Genomic DNA, 27965 nt, shown 5'->3' on the forward strand with positions numbered 1-27965 from the left:
TACTATGGAAAAGAGGGAAATAAATATTTGCAGATGTTGCAGTTCAAGTTCCCTGGGAAGCATAACCTGAGATGAAGATTATTTCCAAGGGAGTTTATTAGAGAGTGTTCCTGGGATCAACACTTTATGGAAGGTTGGGGAAGGGAATGGCTGTGGATAGAGGGAGAAGATGAGCTGCTCTTCAGTCCCAACAAAGACTTAAGCCAATCCCACTAAGAGTTGTCCATAGTTGGAGTGAGGGGGAATGGTCGGTCTTTATATTTCAACTTTGGTCATTTGCTGCAGGCTGTTGCTGGGAAGTATGATATTGGACAAGACAGTTCTCTTCAGCTGAGAACATTCCCAAAGAAGACTGACAGTTAAGGGCTGTCTTTCAGCAGTTGGGAGAAAATTCTCCATTCCTGAAAAGGGGCCTGGGTGGTACATCACAGCATCTACCATAGCAGACTGCTAGTGGTATCTACGCTATGGAGGATAAAATAGGAAATACAAAACGCATTTTGCCCTGGACAAATGAGGACCTTACCTCCCAGTTACACTCCAAAGAACTCTAACATAAGGTTGGAAGAATTAACTGTTTAAAGAGAAATACAACTGAAGAGGGATGGGTTTTCAGAGGGTAATTTTAATCCACTCATTTACAATTCTTATTAAGCACCTACTGTGTGTTAGATACGATGCTAGGCAATATGATAAAACAAATGAATGTGACGGCGTGTTCCTTTGCCATCGTGGAATTTAGTGACTCATTTGGGAGAATGACTGAAAACAAGTCAATAAGTGAAGTAACAGCTAATTGTGACATGTGGTGGAAAGGAAATAAACAGTAAATGAATGACTAATTGTGCAATATATATTGAAGGAGATGCTCATAGGAAAGAGGGAACTACATAAGCTGAGAATTAATTGTGAGAAGGAAGCAGCCTCTGGAAGAACAGGAAGACAGATTTCTAAGCAAGGGGTCTAAAAAAAAGTTCAATGACAAAGTGACAAGTTTGAGAACTAAGAGAGCACCTGCTTGACTGGGACACAGTAGCAAAGAAGAGAGTGGTGTGAGATGAGACTGGAGTGGTAAGAAGATCATTCAGTGCCTGAGAATCTGGGTGGTATTCTAGGCACAATGGAAGACAATGATTTAACATATTATGTATGAAAGCATACATAATATGATTAACACTGTACATAAGTTACCTCTGGCTCAGTGGAGAAAGTGATATTTAGGGATTCAAAAGACTTCAGAAAACTTGACATTACTTTTGAGAACTGCTTTCAACAATTATTTAATAAATACGTAAATATGCCATGCTCTAGAGATACAGTGATGAGATAAAAAGACAAAATCTCTTGCCTCATGAAGTTTAATTTTCCATAAAGAGATTCTCTTTCTATCTCTATCACTCTCTCTATGCACAAGCATGAATTTATAATAATGAAAGGATGAAAAGTAATCTTTGAATAACTCCCATAGCTCTTCATTTATTTATTTTTGCTTTTTAAAAATGTTATTCTTTTACCTTGTATTAGAGTTATTTGGGATACAAACACACACTATCTCTATATATACTAAATTATGTATATATCCTACATGTTGTATGTGTATATTATGTATATATGTGTATATATTAAGTATATGCAGTATAGATACTATATATAGTATATATAATACTACATAGTTGTTATTTATAATACGCTTATGCTAAATTATGCATTAATATAGAGTTTTCATGTTTTTTTAAATATTTGAGTAAAAATATTTTTACTAGAATAATTTATAGTGTAATCTTAATTTTTTTTTTTTTTTAAAGAACTTTATTTATTTATTTATTTATTTATTTACTTCTGGCTGTGTTGGGTCCTCGGTTCGCGCGAGGGCCTTCTCCAGTTGCGGCAAGCGGGGGCCACTCTTCATCGCGGTGCGCTCTCATCGCGGTGCGCGGGCCTCTCTCTATCGCGGCCCCTCCCGTTGCGGGGCACAGGCTCCAGACGCGCAGGCTCAGCAATTGTGGCTCACGGGCCCAGCTGCTCCGCGGCATGTGGGATCTTCCCAGACCAGGGCTCGAACCCGTGTCCCCTGCATTAGCAGGCAGATTCTCAACCACTGCGCCACCAGGGAAGCCCCTGTAATCTTAATTTTGTCATGCCCAATACTGTATATCAAACCCACAGGATATTCTCTGTTGAATTCACAAACTTGTGTTATGTTTTTATAAAAATAATTTCATATTTTTATTTTAATAAATTATTATTTAATTTTATTTATTTATTTATGCATTTTTTGGCCATGCCACGTGGCATATGGAATCTTAGGTCCCAGGCCAGTGATTGAACATGTGCGTCCTGCAGTGGAAGTTTGGAGTCAACCACTGGGCCACCAGGGAAGTTCCAACAATTATTATTTTAAATATCTTCATCTTTTTCAATTTTATGTGAAAGTATGTGTCTAATCAAGCATAATTTCTTATTTTAAAGTATAAGTTCAAGTCAAATGTTAGTGTCAAGGCAAAAATATTTTCCTTTACCTATGACTAATTATTATTTAATTCATTCTATTTGTGATAGATACCTATAAAGCAATTCAGAAGTTTTCTAGATTGACTCTAAATAGGATAGGTTAGTGGAATGTAGAGCTGAATGCAGTGTTCTTTTAGACGTTGTATTTTCATGAAATCTGTGAATGAATTTTGGATTATTTCACATGAGAGATTTATGATACTTTGTTATGGTTCTACCCATTTCATAATAGTCGGGTAGCTATTGGAATGCTTACATCATTAAAGAAAAAAGAACATTTGTTTTCTTTTCAAAAGGTATAAACAATTTTTGGACATGAAGCATGCAAATATTTGAACTATAAATGGAATTTAAATTAAAAAAAGAACACTGTTCTAGTTGATTTTTTGTTTTTTGTTTTGTTTGACTTTTTGTGTGTGTGTCTCAAAAGCAGAACACTGAAAACTCACTGGAATTTAGGTACACTTCCATCCATAAGCCTTTAAACTTTCAAAAGTGTTTTGGACGGAGATCTACATGTGCTATAATCTGGAGACTTTTTCAACAGTAAAGCTCTTGGTTGGGGAGTCTCAGCTGATCAGAGAGAGAAAAATCTTCAAGGGATCAAAATATACATGGGAATGAACTCAAACTTATGTCAAAGCTTCGAGCTACAGAAGGGAACTCCACATTATTTACTGATCAGCAATCATGTGCACGATTGGGCCTGAGGAATTCAAAAGACAACAAAGCACAGGGCCCTTCCCACCAGCTTGCAGAGGAAAACCTATTTACTCAACAGAAGAAATGCTACAAATGCTGAAACAGAGGCAGAAGCTAAGTGTAAAGAGATTCAGCTGACAGAAACTTCTCCACGCTCTAGAAAAATTCTGTCAGAGATGCAGACTCCCAAGAACTCATTTTCCATCCACTCTCTGGAGCTGGGTGAGAAACTATAGAATGCCTTAGCAAAGAATTAGAGCAGATTTTATTAGTGAGGTATGGCTGACGGTGAAATGCTCTCAGTAATGCAACCCAGGTCTGCGGTAATGGTGTTAACACAAAGCTAGAGCAGGTTACCCTAGCTTCCACCATTTTTTTTTCTTGTTTCCAAATCTGGTAGAATTAAGTCTAAATCTTAATAAATAAGATTTATATATTATGTCTGTTTTCAATAGTGGCTTAAATATTATTAATTAACAAAATATAATGCCATCAAGATTTTTGAGAAAACTCTCTTAGCCTTGCATTAGTAAGAACACTTTCAATGCAGAGGCTAAACCTCCAGGTTGGATAACACTTTTTAGTAAGACCCTTAGGCTCACATCAACACAGAAAGGACAGGAGGCGGGCTGGGGGGTCAGTGCCCTCAGGCATCTTAGTTGCTCCCTCTCTGGGCTTCTGTTGCTAGGCGCTCACAGAAAGAATAATGGCAGGGCTATTGTAAGGCTGTTTTTCCTCTTGCCCTTCTTAAGCTCCTGTTTCTCTGGTTCTGAAAATAAGTGACTATTTGGAAACAGCCTACAAAGAGGCCAACAGAGGTTTCCACATGCTTCCATCTAGTTTATATCCCTGGGCAAAGAATTTTAAGGTAAGAGCTACCAAGGATTTTTTCTAAATTAATATTCTGCTTGAAAGAATTTTTTTTAAACAGAAGTTTGCTACTGTTGCCTCTAATGAGATTACAGGTCTATTTTAAGTATTAATAGTGTTAGTATTTGTGGAACATATAATAAATTTATTTTTGAAAGCATTAATTTTCCTTTAAAATATGTGGCATTTATCATAATCCAGTCGGAGCTTGTGTAGAGAAAAACTTTTTGGCAGAAATTAACGATATATATGAAAACAGCCTGAAAAAAAGCATTTATGTTGAAAACTGTTATCATGTTATTATTGCTTATGGCACAATTATTTAGCTATTTCTTTAATTGATAGACTAAATCAACTACTAAATCAATAGACTTTGTACTGTGAAACCGTTAATCTTTCGGACAATAGAATGTTGCGGCTTTAATTTTACAGATATTCTGATCGCTCTGGATATAGAAACCCTGGAGAAGGACATTTGGTGCATTTGCAAATTTGACTGCTTTCTTTTGTTTTGCAACCAAGCTCTGTGTTAACTATTTAAACCAGTTTTCTAATATAACAGAAACTGACCTCTGTGTGTCAACAAAAAGTAAGAATCTAACTTAATACATGAGATCAGGGTAACCTGGAAAGAGGGCAAAGCCTCAGAGTTAAAGGACCTGGGTTCAAATGGCGGTTCTGTCACTTTTCAGCTGCCATGCCTTGGGCGGTTACTTGACTTCTTGGTGAAATGGGGATTATGAGTCACATATCAGGGGTTGTTAGAGAAATAAAACAACACAGTTTATGTGCCACTTAAGATAAGGCTTAGCACAGAGGCAGTGCATACTAAGCTAACAATTATTATAATTATCAGAAGTTAAATCAGCGTTAATCTTTCTATTGGCATAAGAAGGAAAAACAAAATTTATGTGTCCACCAAAAATTTATAAAGCAGATGAACCACACAGAAGGCTTTCTGGTGCTTTGAGTAAGAATAATCCTTCCTTGAAGATCAAAGGAATTCACGAATAGGTGGGTCCAAGCTCTTACTTTGTCAAGAGTAGAGAGAATATAATGGAAATTAAGCATAGGGTTGATAAAATATAGCTCTGGTTTCTTGATATAGTAACATCCCAACTTTGACCAGCATATTACTTGACATTGTATAAAAAGTCTCATGTGCACTGACCCATGTAATCATTGGAAGGAGAATACAGATGAGATAACTGAAGCGTAGCAGGATCAAGGGACATGTCTAAGATCATACCAGCAGTCCATGACAGAGCAAGGATGAGAAAGAAGATCTCAGGTTCCAACCTGAGATTATTTGCCATGCTGCCTTCTTTCTACACTGCACTGCCTATGGTTCTAAAAGAAATAGTTAAAGAATTTGGAGAGAAGGGGTCCATGAAAATATGAGAAAAACTATGTGCTTTGTTAGGGTAGATGTTTTTGGAAGAGAGATTTATTTACTGGGATTTAGGAGCAGAAGTACTGATAAACTTAAGGGAAAGTCATTTCTTGACTGCTTCAATGCAAATCCAGAGAGTCCCTTTACCTATAGTCATAGGGATGTTTTGAATGGATAATTCCTTGTCTTATTTCTTCAGTTTAACCAGCGATACACAGATGTGCATACTCTAAGCTAAGCAATGAACTGTTACTGCCAATGGAGACAATTTCTTAATTTTATTGGTGTGTGTGCTAATGTCTAGTTAAAGTTTAAATTCCAATCTGGCAAAACTGCATTTGTAAAGTTGAAGCAAATGCATTTGTAACAGATTTCTTAAATTTAGGAACTGTTTATTCGAAGATATTAAAGGATCTAAGGTAATGTGGCTGTTTTCTAGTTATGACATACGATATCTTCAAAACTTGAGAATTACTCTTAGATGTACTTGTTTTGTTAAAATGATTTCTTTCTAACTGTAAAAGCAAGTGTTCTCATTTTGTGTAAATGCTTCTGTGTGTATGAATAAGTTATACGCCTTTTCCTTCTTTCTTTTTTTTTTTTAATGAAGGCTTGAGACAAGAATGTTAAAGCTGTTTTGTGTTTGTCAAAGTTGCCCATGGTGAATGTAAGATGTCTTTTTTTTTTTTATTTACTCTATTGTTTCTCTGTTTTATTTTTATTGAGATATAATTGACATAACACTGTATTAGTTTCAGGTGTACAACATAATGATTCAATATATGTAAATATTGTGACACAACCAACACAGTAAGTCTAGTTAACAACTGTGACCACATGTAGTTACAATATTTTTTCTTGTGATAAGGACTTTTAAGATCTCTCTTAGCAAATTTCAAATATACAATACAGTATTATTAACTATAGTCACCATGTTGAACATAATATCCCCAGGACCTACTTATTTTATAATTGGAAGTTTGTATCTTTTGATACCCTTCAACTATGTCATGCCCCTCCCATCCCCTGTTGGCAATCACCAATCTGTTCTTTCTCTCTATCTATGAGTTCAGGGTTTGGTTTGGTTTGGTTTAGTTGTTGTTGTTTTTTTTTTTTTTTTTAGATTCCACAAATAAGTGAGATCATACAATATTTGTCTCTCTCTGTTTGACTTATTTCTCTTAGCATAATACACTTAGTCATTCCATGTTGTCACAAATGGCAGGATTCCCTTCCTTTTTATGGCTAAATAATATTCCATTGTGTATATCATATATAGAACTTTGCATGGTATTTCCTTATCTATTCATTTTTTTAAACATTTTTATTGGAGTATAATTACTTTACAATGTTGTGTTAGTTTCTGCTGTATAACAAAGTGAATCAGTTATACATACACATATATCCCCATATGCCCTCCCTCTTGCATCTCCCTCCCACCCTCCTTATCCCACCCCTCTAGGTGGTCACAAAGCACTGAGCTAATCTCCCTGTGCTATGCAGCTGCTTCCCACTAGCTATCTATTTTACATTTGGTAGTGTATATATGTCCATGCCACTCTCTCACTTCGTCCCAGCTTACCCTTCCCCCTCCCCATGTCCTCAAGTCCATTCTCTAGTAGGTCTGCGTCTTTATTCCCATCTTGCCCCTAGGTTCTTCATGACTTCTTTTTTTTTTTTTGGATTCCATATATATGTGTTAGCATACAGTATTTGTTTGTCATACTGTCCTGATTACTGTAGCTTTGTAGTATAGTCTGAAGTAAGGGAGCCTGATTCCTCCAGCTCCGTTTTTCTTTCTCAAGATTGCTTTAGCTATTCAGGGCCTTTTATGTTTCCATACAAATTGTGAATTTTTTTGTTCTAGATCTGTGGAAAATGCCATTGGTAGTTTGATAGGGATTGCATTGAATCAGTAGATTGCTTTGGGTCATACAGTCATTTTCACAATGTTGATTCTTCCAACCCAAGAACAGGGTATATCTCTCTATCTGTTCGTATCATCTTTAATTTCTTTCATCAGTGTCTTATAGTTTTCTGCATACAGATCTTTTGTCTTCTAAGGTAGGTTTAATCCTAGGTATTTTATTCTTTTTGTTGCAGTGGTAAATGGGAGTGTTTCCTTAGTTTCTCATTCAGATTTTTCATCATTAGTGTATAGGACTGCAAGCAATTTCTGTGCATTAATTTTGTATCCTGCTACTTTACCAAATTCATTGATTAGCTCTGGTAGTTTTCTGGTGGCATCTTTAAGATTCTCTATGTATAGTACCATGTCATCTGCAAACAGTGACAGTTTTACTTCTTTTCCAATTTCAATTCCTTTTATTTCTTTTTCTTCTCCAATTGCCGTGGCAAAAACTTCCAAAACTATGCTGAATAATAGCGGTGAGAGTGGGCAACCGGGTCTTATTCCTGATCTTAGAGGAAATGGTTTCAGTTTTTCACCATTGAGAACGATGTTTGCTGTGGGTTTGACATATATGGCCTTTATTATGTTGAGGTAGGTTCCCTCTATGCCTACTTTCCGGGGAGTTTTTATCATAAATGTGTGTTGAATTTAGTCAAAAGTTTTTCTGTATCTATTGAGATGATCATATGGTTTTTATCCTTCAATTTGTTAATATGGTGTATCACATTGATTGATTTGCAAATATTGCAAATATCCTTGCATTCCCAGGATAAACCCCACTTGATCATGGTGTATGATCCTTTTAATGTGCTGCTGGATTCTGTTTGCTAGTATTTTGTTGAGGATTTTTGCATCTACGTTCATCAGTGAGATTGGCCTGTAGTTTTCTTTTTTAGTGACATCTTTGTTTGGTTTTGGTATCAGGGTGATGGTGGCCTCATAGAATGAGTTTGGGAGTGTTCCTCCCTCTGCTATATTTTGGAAGAGTTTGAGAAGGATAGGTGTTAGCTCTTCTCCAAATGTTTGATAGAATTCGCCTGTGAAGCCATCTGGTCCTGGGCTTTTCTTTGTTGGAAGATTTTTCATCACAGTTTCAAATTCAGTGCTTGTGATTGGTCTGTTTATATTGTCTATTTCTTCCTGGTTCAGTCTCGAAAGGTTGTGCTTTTCTAAGAATTTGTCCATTTCTTCCAGGTTGGCCATTTTACTGGCATATTGTTGCCTGTAGTAGTCCCTCATGATCCTTTGTATTGCTTAAGTGTCAGTTGTTACTTCTCCATTTTCATTTCTAATTTTGTTGATTTGAGTTTTCTCCCTTTTTTTCTAGATGAGCCTGGTTAATGGTTTATCAATTTTGTTTATCTTCTCAAAGAACCAGCTTTTAGATTACTCGATCTTTGCTATCATTTCTTTCATTTCTTTTTCATTTATTTCTGATCTGATCGTTATGATTTCTTTCCTTCTGGTAACTTTGGGTTTTTTTGTTTTGTTTTGTTTTTCTGTCTCTAATTGCTTTAGGTGTAAGGTTTGGTTGTTTATTTGAGATTTTTGTTGTTTCTTGAGGTAAGTTTGTATTGCTATAAACTTCCCTCTTAGAACTGCTTTTGCCACATCCCATAGGTTTTGTGTCATAGTGTTTTCATTGTCATTTGTTTCTAGGTATTTTTTCATTTCCTCTTTGATTTCTTCAGTGGTCTCTTGGTTATTTAGTAGTGTATTGTTTACTCTCCATGTGTTTGCATTTTTTACAGTTTTTTTCCTGTAATTGATATCTAGTCTCATAGCATTGTGGTCAGAGAAGATACTTGATATGGTTTCAATTTTCTTAAATTTACTAAGGCTCGATTTGTGACCCAAGATATGATCTATCCTGGAGAATGCTCTGTGAGCACTTGTGAAGAAAGTGTATTCTGTTGTTTATGGATGGAATGTCCTATAAATATCAATTAAGTCCATCTTGTTTAATGTGTCATTTAAAGCTTGTGTTTCCTTATATATTTGCATTTTGGATGATCTGTCCATTGGTAAAAGTGGGGTGTTAAAGTCCCCTACTATGATTGTGTTACTGTCGATTTCCCCTTTTACGGCTGTTAGCATTTGCCTTATATATTGAGGTGCTTCTAAGTTGGGGATATAAATATTTACAACTTATATCTTCTTCTTGGTTTATTCCTTGATCATTATTTAGTGCCATTCTTTGTCTCTTGTAATAGTCTTTATTTTAAAGTCTATTTTGTCTGATAAGAGAATTGCTATTCCAGCTTTCTTTTGATTTCTATTTGCATGGAATATCTTTTTCCATCCCCTCACTTTTAGTCTGTATGTGTCCCTAGGTCTGAAGTGGGTCTCTTTTAGATAGCATATATACAGGTCCTGTTTTGTATCCATTCAGCCAGTCTGTGTCTTTTGGTTGGAGCATTTAATCCATTTACATTCAAGGTAATTATCGATATGTACGTTCTTATTATCATTTTCTTAATTGTTTTTTGTTTGTTTTTGTAGGTCTTTTCCTTCTCTTGTGTTTCCTGACTAGACAAGTTCCTTTAGCATTTGTTGTAAAGTTGGTTTGGTGGTGATGAATTCTCTTAACTTTTGCTCGTCTGTAAAGGTTTTAATTTCTCCATCGAATCTGAATGAGATCCTTGCTGGGTAGAGTAATCTTGGTTGTAGGTTTTTCCCTTTCATCACTTTAAATATGTCCTGCCACTCCCTTCTGGCTTGCAGAGTTTCTGCTGAAAGATCAGCTGTTAACCTTATGGGGATTCCCTTGTATGTTATTTGTTGCTTTTCCCTTTCTGCTTTTAATATTTTTTCTTTGTATTTAATTTTTGATAGTTTGATTAATATGTGTCTTGGCGTGTTTCTCCTTGGATTTATCCTGTATGGGACTCTCTGTGCTTCCTGGACTTGACTATTTTTTTTCCCATCTTAGGGAAGTTTTCAACTATAATCTCTTCAAATATTTTCTTGGACACTTTCTTTTTCTCTTCTTCTTCTGGGACCCCTATAATTCGAATGTTGGTGCGGTTAATGTTGTCCCAGAGGTCTCTGAGACTGTCCTCAATTCTTCTCATTCTTTTTTTCTTTATTCTGCTCTGTGGTAATTATTTCCACTATTTTATCTTCCAGGTCACTTATCCATTCTTCTGCCTCAGTTATTCTGCTATTGATTCCTTCTAGAGAATTTAAAATTTCATTTATTGTGTTGTTCATCATTGTTTGTTTGGTCTTCAGTTCTTCTAGGTCCTTGTTAAACGTTTCTTGTATTTCCTCCATTCTATTTCCAAGATTTTGGATCATCTTTACTATCATTACTCTGAATTCTTTTTCAGGTAGACTGCCTAGTTCCTCTTCAGTTTTTGGTCTGGTGGGTTTTTACCTTGCTCCTTCACCTGCTGCATATTTCTCTGTCTTCTCATTTTGTTTAACTTACTGTGTTTGGGGTCTCTTTTTCGCATGCTGCAGGTTTGTAGTTCCTGTTGTCTTTGGTGACTGCCCTCAGTAGGTAAGGTTGGTTCAGTGGCTTGTGTAGGCTTCCTGGTAGAGGGGACTGGTGACTGTGTTCTGGCGGGTGGGGCCGGATCTCATCTTTCTGGTGGGCAGGGCTGCATCCAGTGGTGTGTTTTGGGTTGTCTGTGACCTTAGTATTATTCTAGGCAGTCTCTCTGCTAATGGGTGTGGTTGGGTTCCTGTTTTGCTAGTTGTTTGGCATGGTGCATCCAGCACTGTAGCCTGCTGGCCATTGGGTGGAGCTGGGTCTTAGCTTTGAGACAGAGATATCTGGGAGAGCTCTCGCCAACTGATATTATGTGGGGCCGGGAGGTCTCTGGTAGACCAATGTCCTGAACTTGGCTCTTCCACCTCAGAAGCTCAGGCCTGACCTCAGGCCAGAGCACCAAGACCCAGTCAGCCACAGGGCTCAGAAGAAAAGGGAGAAAAAAAGACAGAATAGTAAATAAATAAAATACATAAAATAAAAAATATATTATTAAAATAAAAAAGTAATAAAAAAAAGAGAGTAATCAAATGGATAAACAAATCCACCAATGATAACAAGTGCTAAAAACTATACTAAGATACACATAAAACTCAGAAAGAAATCAGTCACAGACAGCAAACCCCAAGTCTACAGTTGCTCCCAAAGTCCACCGCCTCAATTTGGGCTGATTCGTTGTCTGTTCAGGTATTCCACAGATGCAGGGTACATCAAGTTGATTGTGGGGATTTAATCTGCTGCTTCTGAGGCTGCTGGGAGAGATTTCCCTTTCTCTTCTCTGTTTGCACAGCTCCCGGGGTTCAGCTTTGGATTTGGCTCCAGCTCTGCGTGTAGGTCGCCCTCAGGCTTGTGCTCCAGACATGACGGGGTTAAAGCAGCAGCTGATTGGGGGCTCTGGCTCACTCAGGCTGGGGGGAGGGAGGGGTATGGTAGTTATAATTGGAATGTGGGGTGAGCCTGCAGCGGCAGAGGCCAACATGACATTGCAACAGCCTGAGGCACACTGTGTGTTCTCCTGGGGAAGTTGTTCCTGGATCACTGGACCCTGGCAGTTGCAGGCTACACAGGCTACCACAGAGGTGTGGATAGTGACCTTTGCTTGCACACAGGTTTCTTGATGGCTGCAGCAGCAGTGTTAGCATTTCATGTCCGTCTCTGGGGTCCGAGCTGATAGCTGTGGCTTGCTCCCATCTCTGGAGCTCGTTTAGGCTGTGCTCTGCCTTCTGTGGGCAGACAGGGGAGGAATCCCCTCTCCTCATGCACTCCGAAACAATGGTCTCTTCCCTCTTAGGCAGGTCCAGAGTTTTTCCCAGACTCCCTCCCAGCTAGCTGTGGTGCACTAGCCCCTTCAGTCTGTGTTCACGCCGCCAACCACAGTTCTCTCCCTGGGATCCGACCTCCGAAGCCCGAGCCTCAGCTCCCAGCCCCGCCCGCCCCGGCGGGTGAGCAGACAAGCCTCTCGGGCTGGTGAGTCCTGGTCGGCACCGATCCTCTGTGCGGGAATCTCTCCACTTTGCCCTCTGCACCCCTGTTGCTGCGCTCTCCTCCGTGGCTCTGAAGCTCCCCCCCTCTGCCACCCTGTCTCCGCCCGAGAAGAGGCTCCTAGTGTGTGGACACCTTTCCTCTTTCACAGCTCCCTCCCACTGGTGCAGGTCCCGTCCCTATTCTTTTGTCTCTGTGTTTTCTTTTTCCTTTTGCCCTACCCAGGTACGTGGGGAGTTTCTTGCCTTTGGGGAAGTCTGAGGTCTTGTGCCAGCATTCGGTAGGTGTTCTGTATGAGTTGTTCCACCTGTAGATTTATTTTTGATGCATTTGTGGGGAGGAAGGTGATCTCCATGTCTTATTCCTCTGCCATCTTGAAGGTCCCCCCAAGATGTCTTATTCTAATCAGTTCTATTATTACTACTCTGATAATGGCTTTACTAGCATTGATTTATATTTTTACCCAGTTATATACTGTATACCTTCTTCAATGTGTTGTATTATTGCAAGTTATATACTGAATCCATTTCTGCAGGTCTACTTTTCAACTTACAATTTTGCTTTTGGGAACTGAACAGTAATGATACAACTAATGAAGGAGCTGAGTATAGTAAGTTGTGCATCACAATTGCTGAGAATCCTTCAGATGAATGTAAAGTGCTTTGTGAGCTATTTCTGTTCTGATTATAACACTGGTTTACAACATCTGGTCACTTCCTAAATTTATTACTAATGAGAGTTTGTTAGCAGCTGGGATAGCTCTAAATTTAAGCTAAGCTTATTTAAATTAAGCTATTATATTAAGCCAATTTCCTGCTGCTTAAGAAAAGTAACCCTTTCAGAAAAATTACTTTCATATTTTGGTTCTATATGTTATAATCACATTTCTGTAGAATGACCACACTTCTTTAATTCCTCTAAGATGGGAGGATATTATTGGCTTTTCATTTTTCTATTTTAAGTGAGCTTTGTCATGGTAAAAAAAACAACAACAACAAACAAAAACTGTTGGATTGCTAGTCAACTACTTATTTTATATATATATAAAATAAATGACATATATATATGTCATGGGTAGTTAGTTGGAAACAGCACTTAACATTTTTTCCAGTTTAATAAAATTAGAACAAATCTTCTAAGTTCTAAATTTTACTAAGATGGTTGTAAGAGAATGTGTATGAAGACAAAATTCGGTATAGAAGGACTATTGAGTCCATTTTACAAACTCGGGATTTTAGTCCTGATTCTAACAGCAAAATTTTCTCAGTGTCCTACTGTATTTTTTCTTTCATGTTCTAGGCATACTAAATTTTTGGTAAATATCAATTCAATTGAAGTTGACTTTTACCCTGAAGATCATCTCTCCTCTACAGATGAATGTAAATATTAGATTTGTTGTATTTGATAAAGGAAAGATTGTACACTTAATATAAGAAAGTTCAACACACTGCTAAGAAGGGGCAAATGTTCTTGATTTCAAGCTTATTAAATTCTTTTTCTTGCACTTAAAAAAATTAATGTGTAAGTTACATACAATAAAATTCACAGCTCTTAAGTGATTTGACAGTTGTGTATAATCAGTACTCACAACCCAAAGCAAAATGTAAAATATTTACATCATCTAAGAAAGATCTTTCATGTCCTTTTCCAATAAATCCTCCTACCCCCAGAAAAAACTACTGTCTGATTTCTACCACCATAAATTAGTGCTTCCTATTCTTGGATATCATATAGATAGAACTGTGTTCTTTTCTATCTTTTCTGTCTCAGATCTCTCATTCAACATATTGATTTTGAGACTCATCCATGTTACTGCACATATCAGTACTTCATTCTTTTTTGTTGCAAAGTAGTGTTCCACTGTATGAACATTTCCGTCTTCATTTATATCTTCTTCTCTTGATGGACATTTGGGTTGTTTCCAGTTTGGGGCTACTAATATGAATAAGGCTGCTCTGATCTTTTCTGATCTTTCTGTGGACACGTTTTTATTTCTCTTGGGTAAATATCTCAGTGTAAAATTCCTCCATCAAGGGTGAGATATATATTTAAACTTTATAATTGTCTCACAGTTCTCCAAAGTGGTAGTACCATTTCACACTTCTACTGGAAATATATGAGAGTTCTGATTGCTTTACCCACTTCCAACATTGGGTGTTGTCTTTTTAAATTTCAGTTCTTCTAATGGTAGTAAAATGGTATCTCATTATAGTTTTAATTGTTTTGCTTTGCTCTGATAACAAAAAATGCTGGGTACCTTTGCATGTGTATGGTAGCCATTTGTGTATCTTTTTTGTTATGTGTCTGTTCAAGGCTTTTGCCAACTTATTAACTGGATTATTTGTCTTTTTATTATTTATTTACAGAATTCACTTTATATTCTGGATAGCTAGTTTGTTCAAATATCTGAATTTCTACCATTTTTCTACCATTTTTTCGCCATGGGGTCATGATATAATAGCCTTTTACATAGTGTGCTTATTTAGTTATTTTTGTTTTCATGTCTGTGAAGGACATTAGTCTGTGGTTTTGTTTTTATTGAAGTATTTGGTTTTGTAATATTTTGTATTAGTGTTTTCCTGACCTCATGAATTGAGTTGGAATATATTACTTCCTTTTTTAAAAGAGTTCATGAAGGCATAATATTTCTTCTTTAAATGTTTGATAGAACCTACTAGTGAAACCATCTGGGCCTGGAGTTTTCTTTGTTGGAAAGTTTATTATGAATGGGGCTTTTTAGATTTTTTTATGATTCTATGAATTTTAGTAAGTTTTTAAAAAAATAATATATCTTTTTCATTTAAATTGTCAAATATATTGGCATGTGGGTCTTCTGGAGAAAAATCCTTTTAGGTTTTGCCTACTGAAGATATCTTTATTTCTCCTTTACTTTTATGGATATTTTTACTAGATAGATATAAAATTCTAAATTAACTGTTTTTTTCCCTTTGAGTACTTTAAAGATGTCATTCCACTGTCTTCTCTCATTCATTGTATTTAATAAAAAGTCAACCATAATTGTTGTACCCTTTATGTAATTGTGACTTTTTAGAAAAATTATTGAGTGCTTTCAAAATTTTCTTTGGTGTTTCAGGATTTTACCTACAGTATGTCCAGGCACAATTTCCTTTTCATGGTTTTCTGAACTTCTTTAGTGTTTGGGTTAATGTGTTTCACCTATTTTGGAAAATTCTTATCTATTATCTTTTAAAATTTTATCTTTTGTCCTAATCACTTTCTTTTCTTTTCTTTTATTTATTCCTATTATATCTATGTTATACCATATGAAAATGTTCCACAGATCTCAGGCACTGTTCCTTTTGTCTACACCTTTATCTTTTTTTTTTTTTTTTTTTTTTTAATTTTTATTTATTTATTTATTTATTTATTTTTGGCTGTGCTGGGTCTTCGGTTCGTGCGAGGGCTTTCTCTAGTTGCGGCAAGTGGGGGCCACTCTTCATCGCGGTGCGGGGACCGCTCTTCATCGCGGTGCGCGGGCCTTTCACTATCGCGGCCCCTCCCGTTGCGGGGCACAGGCTCCAGACGCGCAGGCTCAGCAGCTGTGGCTCACGGGCCCAGCTGCTCCGTGGCATGTGGGATCTTCCCAGACCAGGGCTCGAACCCGTGTCTCCTGCATTAGCAGGCAGATTCTCAACCACTGCGCCACCAGGGAAGCCCTACACCTTTATCTTTTTTGTGTTTCAGTTTGGACAATTTATTTTTGACTTGTCTTCAAATTAGCCAGTTGTTTTCTTTGATATTTCCACAGTGCTATTAAGCTTATCAAATTAATTATTTATTTCTGATATCATATATTTTGTTTCTAGCATTTCCATTTTCTTTATAGTTTTTGTCTCTGCTGAAATTCCCTTTCAGACATGCTGCCCTCATTCTAGCAAAGTTAGGTTAAATTCTCTGTCAGTACATCTAATATCTGAGCCTTTTCTGGATTTTTTTCTACTGATGTTTTCTTTCTTGACTATGGGTCACATTTTCTTGTTTCTTCATTTGTCTCATAATTTTTGAGAGGCATTATGTGTAAAAGAACTGTAGTAAATAATATTTACCTCAGAGAAGGGCATACCTTTTCTCCTGTCAGGCCTCTAGCACCAATTTGTAGTGAGCTCGGTTTAATCTAAACCGAGTTGTTGCATCTTTTATTAGTTTTAACTCACTATAGTTTTTAAATACTTTGAGAGCGTGATCAGTATTTTCCTTTCAACTAAGCTTAAGATCTGAGCAGAAACAAAGCTCCAGAGAGTTCTTTATTCTTTGCAATACAGAAAAAGCTCTCTGAACTTTGTGTGTTATAAGACCTAAAATTAAGGTTTACTATCATATGCTGCCTTGGCATGTGAAACCCCGAGGGCTTCATATGGCCTAACCACAAGTTCCCTTCCCCACTCTGCTCCAGCGGATAAGGTCCCCTGGCCAAATAATTCTCCTTATCAAGGGGACCAGGCACAGTTCCTGCTTGTCCCTGAGTAGTGGATTTCAGTTCTCTGCCAGACTGTAGAATTACTCAAACAAGCCAATTGCATCCGCCAGTGAGAGCTGGGGGCGGGGGGTGGGGGGGGGGGGGTGGGTGGCGGGGAACCTATACTCTTGATATTACACAGCCTGCCTCTTACAGCTCCTGGCTGTTTGCTCTGTTCTCAAGTGCAACCCCTGTGTCGCCCTGCATGGTGTGTGGTGTCTTCCTTCCCAGCTCTGTGAATATATGTATAAACTGCTACCAATCTCATTCATCCAGTATTGGGTGTCATGTTCTGCCACCCCCATAACCTTAGGGTGGGAATTCCTTCCTCACCAGTGAAGAGGAGATGATTAAAACACTGTGGGAGATCTCCTACTTTACAGTAAAAAATCTATTTTTTTCATCTCTGATGAGTTATCTTTCTTCCCCAGAACCACCCCTGGATTTCTACACCATGGAAGATATTTCTCCGACCTTTTGCCATATCACCTGCCTTTGGGGGACCATTGAAGTGTGCTCAGTGAAGACCTGGCATGCCTCAAAGTTATTTTTTTTCTATTCTCTTGCCCTTTACCCAGCCTATGGAGGGTTATGGCAGTGACTTAGTGGAGACTAAGTTCTCCTCTGTTAGCCTTCTCTTGTCACTACCCCAGGGAAGGGATGGGGGCTGAGGCTGCTTGTACAAACCTTGTGAGTGTGGAAGCCTAAGCTCTCCATTCAGCCTTTGCAGGCAGGGATGGGGCAGCACCACAGTTCTTTCTGTGGTATTTTGTGCTAGTAGAGCAGTTATTGTCTAATAAGATTTCTTTCTTTCTTGACCATTTTCTGGTCCTTTGGCTTTTCTTGGGTTTTTTATTGTTCATGCCATTGGTGTTTCTAGTTTGCCAAATTCTCCAGTACTCAGTCTAGGAGGTATGAGGCAAAAAGAAAATCTAGAGAACCCAATGCTATGTTGTTCCTTGGGTCTCCTAGCCAATCTGCCTTCTTTTCTTCACCTTTCAGAGTCTTATGTTTGTTTTACATATAGTGTCCAGGATTTTTAGATGTACTTAGCAGGAGGAATAGGGAAAAGTATGTCTATTCCATAGTTCCAGAAGCAGAAGTCACTAATGATAATCACTCAATGACCAAACATAACTTTCATGAAGGTAAAGAAAATGTTATTTCTAAAATGTGCAAAAGAAATTAGTCTTAAAGACTTTTTAAATTTACTTTTTCAAGTGTATTGCTCTACTTAAATTGGAAATATAAAATAAGCAATAGTATAGTTTTGCATCCTACCAATATAAACATTTGCTTATGAAGGATATTTGGTCATCTTTTATCAGTTTGTTCTTAATGTTCCTAATTATAAAGTTAAAATTTTTATGTTATTACAAAATATGTTGTGTTTTTTCCTGACAAACTAATACATTTCTCTCATTTAATATTAAGAATTATATGACTCATTATACTTCCATATTCCCTTTTCTACCAGCTTACTTAGACCTAAATTTTACTCTTAATTTCAGTTTGTTGCACACCTGAGATTTTTCTGGCATAACTACTTTGTTATTACCCTTTCTTATACAGCCCTTAGACTTTGCTTTATAGTTCTCATGTGTCTGCAATGGTTTCAAAATAAACTGTTTCAAATATACTTTGAAAACAGATGAGGTAAAAACAATGGACTTTCTGAGTTTTACTTAGGAAGGACTTGCAAGAGGTAATCTGATTGAAAGGGTATTCTAGGAGACCTTTTGAAGCTGTATTCATAAAGGGAGTACCTTGTGTTTATTTACATTGCTTTTTTTTCCTTTTGTGTGGCTATGAGTTGGGGAAATAGATCCTCCTCTCTAACCCCTGACAGGTGCTACTACAGATATATAGAAGTACATTCATAGTTTTATCCATTCATGTATTTGATAAATATTTATTGAATGCCTACCAAACACTGTTCTAGATGCCGGGGATGTAGCAGTCTTATACTGTCCTGGAGGTTCCAATCTAGCAAATGAAAGGAGCATATTATCTGTGCTGTCAAGGATAAGGCAATGTCATCACTTACAATACTGCACAGGAATTGAAAAAGGCACCCAACCAAAAAGAATAAAAGAAAAAGGCACCCAACCAAAAAGAATAAAAAGTAAAGATTAGACTAAAAGCAAACTTATAAACACAACACTTCCGCTCTAATTCCATAAATTTGAACAAATAGAAATCATAATGTTATTAGCATTATCTCACTATATGTTTTAACTGTGAAATAAAAGCTAAATATTGAGTTAAAAACAATAGAGAAAATGAATTTAAGATAATTTGAAAATTATTTTCTCTAGATTTTTGTAAACTTAGATGTTTACTATTTCTTTTGGGGGCATATTTTCAGATGATCGAAAGAACCAGAATTGGACATACATATCTATCGATTACCAGTGCGTTACCCTAGGAAGTTACTTAACTTCTTTAAGCCTGATGTTCTCTCAGTAAAATGAGAGTTGGATACTTACTTGGCATGATTAGGAGAATTAAATAATATGCCAAATTTAACTTATTTAGCACATTGCTTAGCTCATCAAAATCACATGTAAATCTGTTTCAGTCCTTCCCCCAGCCCTTTTACCGTATGGTTATAACCCCCTTGGGTCCACATATAAATGTAACACGTTTTTAATACTTTCAACCAACAGAAAATCGAAGAAAGCTTAGAGCATTGTTTTCTGCAATTATCTTTTGACAGTGACAATTTATGGAGAAGGGCTGTAGTGAAGTATTATTTTAAAAGTTTCACACTATTTTAAGAAAATAATAATTTCTCATGTAAGAAAGAAAGAAAGAAGCCGCTAAGAAGTCCTATTAATCTAGTGGAAGTTATTCCTTACTCCCAATATTTTACAAAGGATAATACCTCTTGCAGCTGTAAAAATGGCTTTAAATAATACATGGCACCATTTACAAACCATGAAATCCTTAATTTAAGATTCTCTTTTAACTCATATTTATATTTTTGTTTCAACTTAATAACTTTTTTGTTTTTTCTTATGATTAGAAGACTAAAATAATAATGTATAATAAATTAAATAATAATACATTAGAGGGCTTCCCTGGTGGCGCAGTGGTTAAGAATCCACCTGCCAATGCAGGGGACACGGGTTCGAGCCCTGGTCTGGGAAGATCCCACATGCCGCGGAACAACTAAGCCCGTGCGCCACAACTACTGAGCCTGCGCTCTAGAGCCCACGAGCCACAACTACCAAGCCCGTACACCACAACTATTGAAGCCTGCGCACCTAGAGCCCGTGCTCTGCAACAAGAGAAGCCACCACAATGAGAAGTCCGCGCACCACAACGAAGAGTAGCCCCTGCTTGCCACAACTAGAGAAAGCCCGTGCTCAGCGACAAAGACCCAAAGCAGCCAAAAATAAATAAATAAATTTATTTTTAAAAATAATAATAATACATAAGAAAAAGAAAACTGAAATAAACCCATTATATCATCACCTAGAGAGAACCACTTTTGCAATACATATTCAATCTTTTGTTTATGGTACAATGAAAAATGACATAAAAACCTCCTGATAGCACATAATATAATGAGTTTCATAGTTTCTTTCTTGTAAATTACTCAGTGGGAAAAAAAGGCAATAGGGTAAAACATAATTTAATATAAAAAATTTAGCAGGCACAGGGATGTAGCAGAATGATGGGGTCCAGGTATACAAAAATCTGATGATATAGTTTAATCCAAGGACAGTATTTAGAGTAGTTAGAAAAATGATTGCGTATTCTTTAGGCAATAATCCGAGGAATATTATTTTTTAACTGTTATTTGATAAGTATTAATGAGTCTCAGAAAGCAGTTTCTCTGACAGTTTCTGGAGTACAGATACTTTTTGTCTCCAGTTAAGGGAAGATCCATGTATCTAAAACCATCAGATGAGCTGGGGCTTCTCTGGGGAGTTACAGCACAAGATGGCTTAGTGAATTGATAATGAGATACAGAACCTTTAGCCTTTTGATTGCAAGGTCACTTGTAAGCTAGGATAAGAGTAACCAAAATCATTATTGGTCAATACCTTACAGGAGGAGGAATGGATTGCTTAGCTCAGTTCAGTTTTTATTACCATTTAAGAGCCATTTGTTATCACTTATAGATCCAATGAGTGACCCTTTACCACTCAAGTTCACTTGTCCTAAACAGGATCAAGATGTTTTTTTCAAATCATAGAAGCAAAAAAATCTACGTGTGTCATTATTCTGGTTGTTTCTTAAACTTTCAAGATGATTTCTTCATCGACTTTTACTAAATCTAGGAAAATGGATTTAAAATTGTACACTAAATAGAAATACTTTACTTGGATTTTTCTAATTACTATTCTGCTCTAAGCCAAAGATAGTTGCTTGTGTCTTTTCCAGATTAAGAAGCTGTAATGTCTTTTTCTTAGTACTGAAAACCATGTTTGTGTTGTGAAAATTATGCAGTTTCATCACCCTTTTTAGTTATTAATTGCTGCCTGAATTGTCTGTGCTGGACCTTTCTGCTCTTTTACTAACGCAAAGTTTGTGGGATTGTTCTGTGATATATCCGAGAAACAGATGTTTTGTAATCCATGTCAAAGTCCACTGGGGTTGCTGCTGACTCCTGTGTATCGTAGTTTAAATAACCTCACACTATATACTCTCTAATATGTCAACAATATGCTTGTATAAGTGAATGGCAAAGATTAAGGGGAGAAAAGAGTATTAACACCAAAAAGTTAGTAGTTCAGAGGAAAACTAGGTCTTGTTTCAAATCCCGGTGTCCTGTATCCAGGATTAGAGACAAGAGTATATATCTACAATAATATATAACCAAATAGTCACGAGGTTTCCAATTTTCCAGTTCTGAAAGAAAACATTCCATGACTGAATATTTAACAAGAACTTAATGCCACACATAGAAGTTGACAGAAAGATTAATTACACAGAGATCTAGCCTTCAGATAATGTACATGGGCCACGAGCAAATTGAGAGCCAAGAATATTCTTGCTTTATAATCTCATCACCTAAGCGGGTACCTTACTAAAGCTGACTGAGGGTTTGGGTAATTACTAAATGAATGAAGGAAGGAAGAAAGGAATGTATGGATGGATGAACAGTTCCAGCTTGTTACTTGTATGTCTGAAAAGTTTGCTATGGAATATTTTACAGATGAGAGAACTTAATGGAAGTCTGAGAATCAGACATTTGTTGGAGTAGTGAAATCATAAATCCCATGAAGCACCTCTACTGGGAAAACAACCATAGAAAAGTCTTTGATCAATTTAGTTCCTCTTTTCTGCAGCTGTTATATTTTGCACTACAGAAGAAGTACAAAAACTGATCCCAGTTTAATTTATTTTCATGTGACTCCACTTTTTTTCATCCCTTCCTTAGTGGGAAAATACTAATCACCCCCAACCACTGGAAGATAAGGATTAGAAAATAGAGGAAGTAAATTTCTGATTATTCGTTCCATTAATTGGTTCTAATAGAAATTTGGAGAGCATAATTTAAAGTGATTTTCTTGTATACTCGCATAATTCAATAATTTATGCTTTTCTTTTTTATTATCATCATTGAGATTAACTTCAAATAATGCTACAGCTGAAGTGTATATATAAAAATAGGGAGGTATATATATTTTTCACAATTCAGCCTGTGATGTGTGAAAGAGCAGAGACATTGCAGATGAGTTTTTGTTTACGTGTGTACATGCACATATGTCCTTGAACAAAATGTGGCTCTCTGGATGGGGCACAGTGGAAAGGAAGCATCACAAAACTTTCTCAAGTTCCTTGTATAGCAGAACAAAATGATAAACTCCTTGACTCAGCCCATCCAAACAAAATTCCATTATCAACGTGAAATTTCTCTTCAAAATCAGCAACACATGAAATATGAGTGAACCTAGGAAAGTTACTTCATGTTTCTCTCATGGGTTTTCCTGATAATAATTGCCTGTGTTTTTCCATTTACCCTTAGCTTCGTCAGACACCCTTCACTGCTTCCATAGATTATCCTACCAGAGGTCACAGATCACACAGAACCTACAGAAACAGGAAATCAAACTTCCTGAGTCCACTACAAAACACAGAAACCTGTTTCCTCTACACATCTCAAATTGGCAAAGTTCTGTCTTCGCAGATTCAGTGTGGAAGCAGCCACCGAAAAGGCTAGAAGGACTTTATCCCCCTCCCAATTTCACATGAGCTTTCTAGCTTCAAACTACTGAAATGAAAGGAGCAAGACTATTCATCCTGCTTTCTAGTTTATGGAGTGGGGGGATTGGGCTTAACAACACTACACATACTTGGACTACACCCGAGGATGAGAACTCCTGGAACCCCCAGACCTCTGCTCCGGTTCCTCTGAGCAAAGTACAAAGTCTTCAGGTGCAGCCAACCACCCAGGTCACATCCGTGGAGATGGCCACAGCTCCTGAGGCAAGCACTTCCGAAGAGAGTCTTCTGAAATCAACACTGCTTCCCTCAGAGACAAGTGCATCTCCCGAGCGTGTGAGAAACCCAACTCCCACACCCACAGGGAAGACAGAAGCGGTACTGAAGTTACAAACTCTTGCCCTCCCGGCCAAATCGAGCATCAGGTTCAGTCCTAAAGCAGAGTCAGTGGTCCTTTCCAACTCCACCCTGCAATTTCTTCAGAGCTTTGCCAGAAAGTCGGATGAACAAGCCATTTCTCTCAACTCGGTTAGAGGCGTGGGAAATCGATCCCCACGGGAAACGTACCTCAGCAGAGGTGACAGCCCTGGAAGCCAAAGAACCAGCTACCAAAAATCAAGCTTTGAAACAACTAGAGGAAAGTAAGAAACATTCTTTTCTTTTTTCTTTCTAACTATAAGGTTTATAAGATTGCAAGCTAACAGTTGTCTCACTTTCAGAAAACGATTTCATGTCCAAGATGAAACCAGATCATATTTCAGTTAGGTGAGGTAGTTAAGTGTTACCTTATCTAAAAGGGAAAAGATGAACAAACAAAATGCAGCAATTTATTTTAATTGAAGTGGTCGAAGTTACTAATAGAGGTGCTTTAACTGGGGATAGTCGGTAACAAACAATGTAACCTCACAGTGACTGTTAGTTAATTCAGATCAAGGGTATGTTGGTTGTGCTGAGAATTACACGCACAACATGAAAGAAAAAATGTCAATACAGTTAAGATGTGAACAGATTTAAAAACTGAAACAGCCTGCACTGTGGAAAGTATATGGTTATCAAGCTCAAACTAAGCAGAGCTAGGTTGGAATCCTGGCCCCAGTACTGTCTAGATCCTTGACTTGAGCAAGTCAATTGATGTCCCTGAATCTCAGTTTCTTCATTTGTAAAATACAGGTATGGTATAAGGAGTACAGATAAAACTACCAAATTTGCAGGGTTATCATGCAAGATTCAAATAATTGAGATGTGCTTAGACACATGCTTCTCACAGAATAGGTACTCAACAAGTCATATTTTACTAGTACCATTATACTGAATTATGCCATCATTATGAATGTGTTGACTAGAAAGGCCAATTTTTCAAATTGATTTAAAATTAGAGAAAATTCAATTTGAATTCTTGAAGCAAAATAATAAAACAAAGCTTAAAAGAGTATCATTAAAGAAGTCTTTCAAAAGGACCAAAAAACAAAAACAAAACCCTGGAAAATGCACTTCAATGTTCTATTCATTTAATGTTCAAAGTTAAACACCTGACTATATAAAATAATTCAAGTTAATAATAGCAACTAACACCTGCTATATGAAAGGCATTGTGTTAACACTGTTGTTGATATAAACATGAGACACTGGGAAGTATATAAGCCAATAGATTTGTATTTATGTATTCTTTATTATTCAAATCCATTTTTCACTGTATTTCAAAGGTTATGGAATTTTTTAAAACATGAATGTAAATTTGATTTTATAAAAACTTATTAACATGGTGGAATTTGGAACAGGCCAATTTACTGTAAAAACAAATGCTACAGATTACAAAATGTTCAACTTAGGATAGATAGACTGTCTAAAACAGACATTTTAACAGATATAAATTAAACTTTCTCATGTTTAGGAACAACAGAATGTGGTCTATTAAGTAAAAAACGTAATTTATTGAGAGTCTTTTCTGAGTCTTGTATAAGATCATTTCTATTAATCATATTTTGTTAGACTATGATTTAATTTTTTAAACCAATTGTATAGAAATCTTAGGCACTCATAGGAAATGATTTGAACCTTTTAGAGATGTTATTATAAAGGGATTTTTCAATAGACTAGTAAATAAAACCAAAAGAAGGAAACAGTTGAAAGTAAAATACCAATTAAATTTTACATAGCATATAGAAAGTGGCATATGGTTGTTTCATAATTAGAACTAGTAATTGATAATTTGATGAATACTAGTTTTTAAATAAATGCTAGTTGTTTTATCCAAAGACCTCACTGTCAAAGCTTATGAACCCTTACTTATTTGATGACTGTTTATACATTGCTGGTCTCGGGGGAAACATAGAATTTTTAAAATAAAAATAATTCCTGCTCCCAAGGAATGTGTTATATAAAAAGCAAGCACCAACATATCTCAGATTTTTAAAAATTCATTATATGTTAGGAGGAAACAAGATATTAAAGGTGTAACTTGCTGAGCAGAACTCCATCCCACGCATTTTCCAATGAAAAGAATCTTAAATTATTTCTAGAGAAAAGAACTAACTGTACTTAGAGATTCTACATCCTGAGGTCCTAGAGAGCTAAGATTCTCTTTGGTAATACTTTTCTTTTTTTTATAAATTCATTTATTTATTTATTTTTGGCTGCATTGGGTCTTCATTGCTGCGTGCAGGCTTTCTCTAGTTGCGGTGAGGGGAGGGCTACTCTTTGTTGCGGTGTGTGGGCTTCTCACTGCCGTGGCTTCTCTTGTTGCAGAGCACGGGCTCTTCGCGCGGGCTTCTGTAGTTGTGGCACGTGGGCTCAGTAGTTGTGGCTCGCGGGCTCTAGAGCGCAGGCTCAGTAGTTGTGGCGCACAGGCTTAGCTGCTCCACGGCATGTGGGATCTTCCTGGACCAGGGCTCGAACCCGTGTCCCCTGCATTGGCAGGCGGATTCCTAACCACTGCACCACCAGGGAAGTCCCGGTAATAGTTTTCATTAAGTATTCATTCATTAAGTAATACTTACTTCATTAAGTCCCAGACTTCTTACTCATTAGCCATGCCATTGATAATGGTATTAGAGAAAACTTAGGTCCCTCTATTATGGACACAGTGCTGATGCAAAGAAGCCTTGGTAAGGTCAAAAGAGGTCTTTCATATTTTCATTTGATTAGCAAATAATAATAATAGCAAACAGTTTACGGCATTTTTCCTAGTACTGTGCTATTCTGAGTGTGTGTGTGTGTGTGTGTGTGTGTGTGTGTGTGTGTGTATATATATATATATACACACACACATACACACACACACACACACACACACTCACATATTTTCAGTCCTTTAATCATAACCATAATTCCATGAAGAAGATTCTGTGACTATTTCATTATAGAGAGGTTAAGAAAATTAACTAGGGTCACTTAGCTAGTAAATCCCAGGACAGAAATTCAAACCCAGGCTGGCTGGCTTCAGAGACGTAGCTCTCAATCCGTATGTTATACTCCTTCAGCAAATACAGTCTATTATCCCAACTGGGAAAATACAAGTGGCCAGTTTATTTCCCCACTTCTTAGGCTTCAGAGGCTATGCTTTGCCTCCAGAATAAATTCCAGATTTCATTCGCAGTCGGTCATACAATGCCATCCTTGATCTGGCTCCTGCCTACCTTCCCAGCCTCATCTTCTGTGACTTTCTGGCCATTAAAATTTGTAGTTTTCTAGTCCGCAATATGCTGTTTGTTAAACCTACCTTTGTTCCCTGTTTGTCCCTCTGGCTAGCATGGTCTTCTTTTCCCATCACCTACTTCTTTTACACCTGATAATAATACCTCCAGGAAGCTTTCTCAGGCTCAGTTATGTGGCCCCTCTACCTGTTCATATAGCTCTTTTTGAATTCTTCTATCACCACACTTACAATGGTATGTTATAATTACAGTGAACTTGTGATCTCCTTGTGTTTAGGGACATATTTTCAGTGCTAGTAAAGTGTTTGGTTTACAATAAGTACACAGTATTTAACAAACTGAATGTAAAGTTTATGGATCTATATGTGAATATATAGATGAATCCTTCCCAAAGAAATATTTCTGTATAATAAAACCTTGTTGACTTGGGATAAACTCATCTTAGGTTTTGGGGTTTTTTTCCTTACTATTTTTGGAATTTTATAGTGGTTCTATGTAAAAGGAATACATCTGTCAATAGAATTTTTCTGGCATATTTTTGTCTCATCTTGTACTTTCCCTCATCTTACCACCACAGGAACTCCTGGCTACACCGGAGCTGTGGTTTCCTGTCTGGGACAGTGGGTGTTGGTCAGTGACCAAGCACTTTGAAACAGGCAGGATAAAAAGAAGAAACTGGGATTAATGCATTTAGGTATTGAACCAACATTTGCTGAGGACCTAATATGTCTCCAGCATTGTGCTTGTGCTGAGGGTAAAACAGTGAAGACAAACTCCCACCTGTTCTGTCCTCATGGAATCTGCAGTCCAGTGGGAAAAGGGCAATGGGGAGGAAAAACAGTACATCACAAATGCTGATGTTGAATCAAAATGGTGATGAACAAACATTCTGAACGAAGTTTATGAGAGTACATAAAAGGATGAGTGGCCTACCCTGGAGGTTATGAGTCTTCCCTGTGAGGATAGTAGGTGAAACGAGATATTGATAGGCATTAACTGCCTACCTAACTTCTCTCACAATCCCAACCCCTGCACACACGTACCTGAATCTTCATCTCAGTGAATGGCTAGTTCCATAACTAGAAACCTTGGGTACATCCTTTATACTTTTTCTCTCCTGGCCTTTATATAATCAATCAAGAAGTCTTCCTGGTGTTCCCTCCAATATCCCCCAAATCTGCCAGCTTCTCTCCACCTTCACCATACCATGCTATTCTTAACCACCATTATCTACTACTTAGTCTCCTAAGTTGTCCACGTTTCCACTCTTGCCTCCACAGGAGTGTGAG

The 27965-nt window shown here is 37.2% G+C and overlaps 1 protein-coding gene across 1 annotated transcript in view; it reads left to right on the forward strand.

The window, feature by feature from the left end:
* Positions 1–23012: 23012 nt before the first annotated feature.
* MMRN1 (multimerin 1) overlaps positions 23013–27965 on the forward strand; it is a 61428-nt gene continuing 56475 nt past the window's right edge. Inside the window, exon 1 of the mRNA XM_007184093.2 lies at positions 23013–23664. Within this exon, the coding sequence (XP_007184155.2) occupies positions 23078–23664 (587 nt within the window). The 5' untranslated portion in view covers positions 23013–23077. The remainder of the gene's footprint in view (positions 23665–27965) is intronic.

The sequence above is a fragment of the Balaenoptera acutorostrata genome, chromosome 5 (assembly GCF_949987535.1).
Source record: "Balaenoptera acutorostrata chromosome 5, mBalAcu1.1, whole genome shotgun sequence".
NCBI lineage: Eukaryota > Metazoa > Chordata > Mammalia > Artiodactyla > Balaenopteridae > Balaenoptera > Balaenoptera acutorostrata.